Source organism: Mya arenaria, chromosome 5, assembly GCF_026914265.1.
Source record: "Mya arenaria isolate MELC-2E11 chromosome 5, ASM2691426v1".
Lineage (NCBI taxonomy): Eukaryota > Metazoa > Mollusca > Bivalvia > Myida > Myidae > Mya > Mya arenaria.
This window is the reverse complement of record NC_069126.1, coordinates 77,345,244-77,352,215: the sequence shown is the minus strand read 5'-3', so window position 1 is coordinate 77,352,215 and position 6,972 is coordinate 77,345,244. Positions and strand designations below refer to the sequence as shown.

The following is a 6,972-nucleotide window of genomic DNA, read 5'->3' as shown; positions in this document are numbered from 1 at the left end:
GTAGCGGAGAAAATTAAACGATTGTCATGATAGCATAGATTTTATGTTGCAGATGGCGCAGAATGTTGTTACCCTGAGCCCACCCCGTTTCGTATCGAATACCCCTTTAATTTCTACCCATATCTGTCGTGACATATACTATTAAGCTGCTTTGAGAGTCTTTGCGCCGTGTTATGCCAAGTGGTGAGTTTCTTCTTGAATCCAGTGTACCCCTTCACACCTCCTTGAACACCGTGCAGCAAAAGGTGGAGTTAAGGCTTACACAATGGGAACCACCGGCCGCAAGTCGAACGTACTGAACAACTCACATCTTCATACTTCTGCATTTGAATAATGTACCTATATCATAGATGCCAATCATAATTAAAATCAATCTGATTAAAGTGTTCCAAGCAATCTCTTGTCCGATCATCTGTGCCTTTATTTGGTGACGTCAATACTGTACAAATATAAGTCTAAACATTTTCGCGAAAGTCAATCATCTCCTTGAACTCGTTCTGTGTGTACGCACGATGCGGGCGTGTAGAGAGGTGTTGGCAGTGTGCCTGCTGGCTGTTGCGCTACCGTGGGAAGTTGTTTGTCTTCCGGCTCAGGCGGATTCTGGTAAGTGCAGATATTCTTTGCCTAACATCTAGATAAATTGTCTTAAATATAATACAGTATATATTCGATTGTGTGTTTTTTTGTTAATTTTAAATATTTGCTTACATCGTGTGTGTTCTTTATCTGTGATGTTATTATTCGTTGTCTGGTTCTTCAGGATCAGCAAAATATGCATTTTAGGTGTAAATGACGTATTAATGAGGGTTAGGGCGATTTGCAGGCGTTGATAATGTAAGGTTTTTTTTATTAATATGTATACAACAGCAAAATCAATACAAAATACGGTACATCAGATACAGAAGAAAAAAACACACACTCGATATTTTTAATTATCATTTGACTTAATGTTTCATCTATGCTAAATAAGCTTATTTCTTGTCACGCCTTGCCATCTTAGATATTGAATTGCTGATTTATTTTAATGTTTATATTTATATGAGGGGGGGGGGGGGGGGGGGGGCAATGTTAGTCTTACCAATTAAGAGATCCAGCCTAACAGCGACAACTTATGAATGATCTCTCTTCCACAGCGTATTGTTGATATGATCATTCTATTATTGAATTTACATGCTGTACTGATATGGTAAAAACTTATTCAACATTTAACATCTCTAAAACCTGTTTTACAGAAAGCAATGGAGATCTGAAATGGGTCAGTGGGGAAGCGGCTTCACATGAAGTTGACGACCAGCCACTCCTACATCCACATCATGATGCACAAAAGATTTCATTAAGCACGGGTATATTAGTCTCTTAAGATTGTTTGACGGATGGATTTTGTTATTTATTCAGATTTCTAAATTTCTCGAGTGGATTTGAAATGTTCGTAAACACATAGGCTGCAGATTTGATTGTTGCTTTCCTGTTTTAACAGAGAGTGAGACGAGACAAGACGCGGACAAAGTCAAAGCAACACCAGAAGGCCTAGGTTGGTGGTATTCTCGCAAAGCAAGGCAGGGTGAGTGTTCATGTTTAAAACCTCGCAAAGCGACACCTATAGTAATTGGTATTGGTCTTTGCTGTCCCATTAGTGTCCAGTGTTTAAATTTGTTGCTGAAAAACAACAATATATCGATTACAAGCATCTGCAAAAGTATATCGATAGAGCCATTTTTCTTGTTCAAATTTATCATATTAAAATGTATTGTGCAAAAGAACATCAATATGTACATTTCTGAACGACAATGATAATTGATTAAATGGAATTTAGAAACTGGTGTTAGTTATACATTTACATAGCCATTGTTTCCTTGAGAAAATGATAAAATGTCATGATAGTTTTTAATTAATAAAGATATGTCAGTAATAACTGTAGCTTTACAATTGAGTGTTTTATCATCGTGCCACTGAACACATACTATGTTTGATTGGCTCCTGAGCTTATCCTTGCTATTTCCAATGTAGTATTATAAACTCCTTCTTTTAAGATCAAAGAAACCCAGCAGATGGAGCAAATAATGATAAAGATATACCTGAAGAAACGCTAGTTGGCGAGTATACAGCGTCTGATGAAGCAGCGGATTTGATGACAGAGAGCTCTGAAGGAACAACTATAGGAGATGACCATGAAAATATGGAAGACAACAATGAAGGCGATCACAGTTATGATGTTGAGGAATCTGCACCGAAAGAATATTCCGACAAGGACTACACGTACGATTATCACTACGGAGAATCAGAAGATGAAGCGATCGGTGATGAAATAGACTCTGAGAATGACAGCCCATTGGACTTTGATAGTTATGGTTTTGCCAATGACACAGCGTATATGCAATACCTTGAAACAGAGGCAGAGGCGTATGCAGAAGCCAATCTTGCTTGCAAAGGTATAGGCGATGCATGTGATTTTTATTCTATCTTTTCGATTGAACTGGATCTATATATTGATATTTCTAAGGCTCGGACATACGCTGTTCTGTTGACAAGAAAACACGTCTATTTAAATTTGCTTTTTTATTTATTATTTAAGATCAGCAACGCGATGATTTGGAATGCCACCACCATCACCACCGACACTACCATCATCATCGCCGACACTGTCACCACCACCACCACCACCACCACCACCATCACCACCACCACCACCATCACCACCACCACCACCACCACCACCACCACCACCACCACCATCACCACCACCACCACCACCACCATCATCATCACCACCACCACCACCACCACCACCACCACCACCACCACCACCATCATCATCATCACCACCACCACCACCACCACCATCACCACCACCACCATCATCATCACCACCACCACCACCACCACCACCACAAATGTCCAAAGATTGAAACGATGAAACCATGGACCCAGTGCATACACAACAGCTGTACCTCCTGTCTCGGAACAACCCTGAAAGTGAACAAGACGTTCAAGCTGCAAGGTATTTTGTTCATACATGTACTAGTATAGTATCTTTCTTGGATGGCTTATTCTGATATCTTTCTTGTATGACTTGTTTGAAAATAAAGTCCATTAATATCCATTTACCTGTACCTAACTAGGAAATTAATTTCAAAGATAATAAGGGAGAACTAGTTTAGATAGACATAATTACTTATCATTTCGATATACCGGCCTTACGATTTACCGTGTTTGTAGCGTAGCGAAACCCGGAGCTACATAACCTTAAACATTTGCACTTTCACCAGTTATTACAATATTATTTTCACTTTAACATTGTTCCTCTGAGCGTGACATTTTGCTTTATACTGTTGCTGGATTACAGCTTGTGGAACAGTCGAGTACAAGAGAGGACGGGAGTATCTTATTGGCTTAACCATCAACGGGTATCGGACGTACTACCACCAAATGAGATGTAAGTGATGGTTTCCTTCAGCGCACGATTTGGTAGTGATATTTTTTATCACAACAAACATGTCACAATCAACTTAAACATATTGTCTTGTCTTAAGAAATCCTTTAAATTCAAAAGCAATGCTCATAATGAAATAGAACCTACAGAGAAACGGGACGACCATAGTCATATGACAGGGACGATCATGGTCACATGACTGGGAAGACCATGGTCACATGACAGGGACGACCATAGTCACATGACAGGTACGACCATGGTCACATGCCATGAACGACCATAGTCACATGAAAAGGACGACCATGGTTCATGACAGGGACGACCATGGTTTATGACAGGGACGACCATGGTCACATGACTGGGACGACCATGGTCACATGGCAGGGACGGCCATGGTCACATGACTGGGACGACCATGGTCACATTACAGGGACGACCATGTTCACATAACAGGGACGACCATGGTTCACAACAGGGACGACCATGGTCACATGACTTGGACGACCATGGTTCATGACAGGGACGACCATGGTCACATGACAGGGACGACCATAGTCACATGACAGCTACGACCATGGTCACATTACAGGGACGACCATATTCACTTGACAGGGACGACCTTGGTTTATGACAGGGACGACCATGGTCACATGACTGGGACGACCATGGTCACATGGCAGGGACGGCCATGGTCACATGACTGGGACGACCATGGTCACATGACAGGGACGACCATATTCACATAACAGGGACGACCATGGTTCACAACAGGGACGACTATGGTCACATGACTTGGACGACCATTGTCACATGACAGAGACAACCATGGTAACATGACAGGGGCGACGATTGTTCATAACAGGGACGACCATGGTCACATGACAGGGACGACCATAGTCACATGACAGCTACGACCATGGTCACATGACTGGGACGACCATATTCACTTGGCAGGGACGACCATGGTTCATGGCAGGGACGACCATAGTCACATGACTTGGACGACCTTTGTTACTTGACATGGACGACCATGGTCACATGACTGGGACGACCACGGTCACATTGCAGGGACGACCATGGTCACATGACTGGGACGACCATGGTCACGTGACAGGAACGACCATATTCACAGGACAGGGACGACCATGGTTCATGACACGGTGGATTTTTTAACCTATGAGACAACAGAAGTTTTGCAACTTTTAGGACGTCTAGCAAGAGCAAAATAACTTTTACATGCACTAAAGCTTTAGTATTTTGATTATCAAGAAGCAAATAAAAAAGACTATAGTAAAACCCCAGTAGTCAAACAACTGACGACGAACCTGTTAAGTGGTTCAATGCGTCATAGACATTCCAAGACGGACACAAACGGTCACAAAACATATGATCAAACCCAATATGGACACCCAAAGTATTAAATTGATGTTCACTGAAATGTGCAGTCTTGCGTTGACTTTGTTTGTGATTTTTTTCTTAACTACGAAGGGTTTCAAAGTTGTCCCTTCGAACAATAAGCAATAGTTCAGCTACTATACTTGTATCTGCTTTACACCAGTTGTGCCTAAACAAAAGACAATAGTCACTGTTTTGTTTGATTATACCTAGCTACAGATCGTTTGAGTTGATCGGACAATTTAATTGGAACTGTTTGTATCTGATTCATATAGTAAGCTATTTCTGCCATCTTTTGGCGTGTTGGTGCAAATACAGTTGTATACTAATAGAAACTTACTATATTTCTATTCCAGTGATAAACAGAACGAACGTCTGCACGCCTGTGCCCGGGCTCGGGAAAGACAAGTCCCTGTGTTTTCAGATCTACAATGTCAGAGGTCGCAGAATGTGCACGCGTCTCCTTGGAAACGCACTCATCAACGTACGATCTCCTCACACCTTACCCTTTCTGGCACCGTTATTAATTATTATATAGAACATGTAGAGTATCTTCAAAGTTTGAGAACATTTTTACCATATTTGTCGTCTGGTTTCAGTTTCTAAGATATGTAACTATGTGCAACACTTTTTTATCAAATAAAAACTGTGCTGTTGCTCTACTGTTCTCTGTCCGTTTTTCTCCGTACGTTGTTGCTTGAATAATAAAAAGCAAATTAGTTTTAGGGATAATATGTTTTTAATATTGAATATAGAAGACGTATATTTTCAGATTTAATCATGTCTATTTTCCAGGGTAAACACGTGAATGGGTCAATCGAATACGGATGTTTCCGCATCCCATGTTTAGACCAGGGAATGTCAGGGGACAACTGTGACGTACCGGTAGATAATGATGAAGATGATGCCGTCACTGAAGAGTGGAGGGAGCCAACTGACAAGGATGGGATGGACAATGACTTTGTAATTGATGAATAATATATAACTTCTATATGGATAGTTCCATGATATAAATGTGCCTTGAACAAGGGAGAAGGAAAGTGGAGCCAACATTATAATCTTCCTAGACACTTATATTGCATATTTAGCATGCTAACTTTTAAAATATTAAGTATTTTATTGAAAACTTGCGGCTACTTATTTATTGTCAATGTCATTATATATTTTTATCTGATCCTTTATCAATTATTAGGTTATATTTTATAAAACTCTTAAGCTAATTGATTGATAGAATGATGCATAGTATAGTGATTGAAGTTCTTGTGAACATGGTTATGTATTATACGACTGCCGTGGTTTATACACTATATCAGTAAAATAAAAGTGGTATTTAACTTTTTGATATTATTCACTGTTTTGAAATCTTAGCCTGCTTTCACGTCAGCGCTCTCTTGGCTCTCACACTTTCAACGACTTCTGAAATGACGTTTTGAATACAATTTGACATTATCACTACAATTTTATCCCTTTTAAGCATACAATACAATCTTCGTGAAGACGAAAAGTAAATATTTCACACTTGAAATATTAATTCGGTGAAATATATTGCGATATTTCACTGAAACAAACATGTTTTTGGATTTTTTTTATTAAATCTGCAACAGAGATCGTGTACGTCATTCAACGTGTTGAAATATGGTGGTGCAATTCCTCTTGAGACCTCAGTGTTTTTGTATTACCGCGCGTTCACCTAAAACACAGAAAGAAATGAAATGCCATCTTAAGCCGGATTTTTCAACAAAAGATTACGCGTAACCGGATGGGCTTTTGGACGGGCGGGCCTATGTCGTCCATGTTAAAACATGCAGACTAGTGTTTTGACTAAATTTCATAACAATTGCAGAGAATAACTTATTTGTATTTTCAAGTTCAGAATAGTCCTTATTAAATCATTACACGTATAATTTGTATAAAAATCGCTGTCCTTTAATATCTAAAGTTATACAAAACAGAAATTAAAATCAGTAATATACTTTAAGCAAACACGTAGTTAAATGTGTTTTCGGGCGTTAAGACCATTTCTATGAGCTGCTTGTGTTTTTTTTGTTTCTTTGAATATATCGTTCCTAATGTAGTAAATTCGCTAGAATTAAAAAAAAATGTCACCGAGGCGAACGCCTTTGAGGACCTTGGTATTTCTTAAATAT

At 39.6% G+C, this 6,972-nt stretch overlaps 1 protein-coding gene across 1 annotated transcript; it reads left to right on the top strand.

The window, feature by feature from the left end:
* Window positions 1-473: 473 nt before the first annotated feature.
* On the top strand, window positions 474-6,159 carry LOC128233422 (LIM domain-containing protein A-like). Its single transcript, XM_052947091.1, has 8 exons — window positions 474-603; window positions 1,233-1,343; window positions 1,478-1,561; window positions 2,031-2,429; window positions 2,573-2,998; window positions 3,344-3,433; window positions 5,182-5,309; window positions 5,621-6,159. The coding sequence occupies exons 1-8, from the start codon at window positions 513-515 to the stop codon at window positions 5,801-5,803; spliced, it is 1,512 nt and encodes a 503-aa protein (XP_052803051.1). The 5' UTR covers window positions 474-512; the 3' UTR covers window positions 5,804-6,159.
* The last annotated feature ends 813 nt before the right edge of the window (window positions 6,160-6,972 follow it).

Coding starts and splice junctions, on each gene's coding strand:
- LOC128233422 (XM_052947091.1), top strand. CDS start 513: ATGCGGGCGTGTAGAGAGGTGTTGGCAGTGTGCCTGCTGGCTGTTGCG. Junction 2,430..2,572: donor AGCCAATCTTGCTTGCAAAG/GTATAGGCGATG, acceptor TTATTATTTAAG/ATCAGCAACGCGATGATTTG. Junction 3,434..5,181: donor GTACTACCACCAAATGAGAT/GTAAGTGATGGT, acceptor TTTCTATTCCAG/TGATAAACAGAACGAACGTC.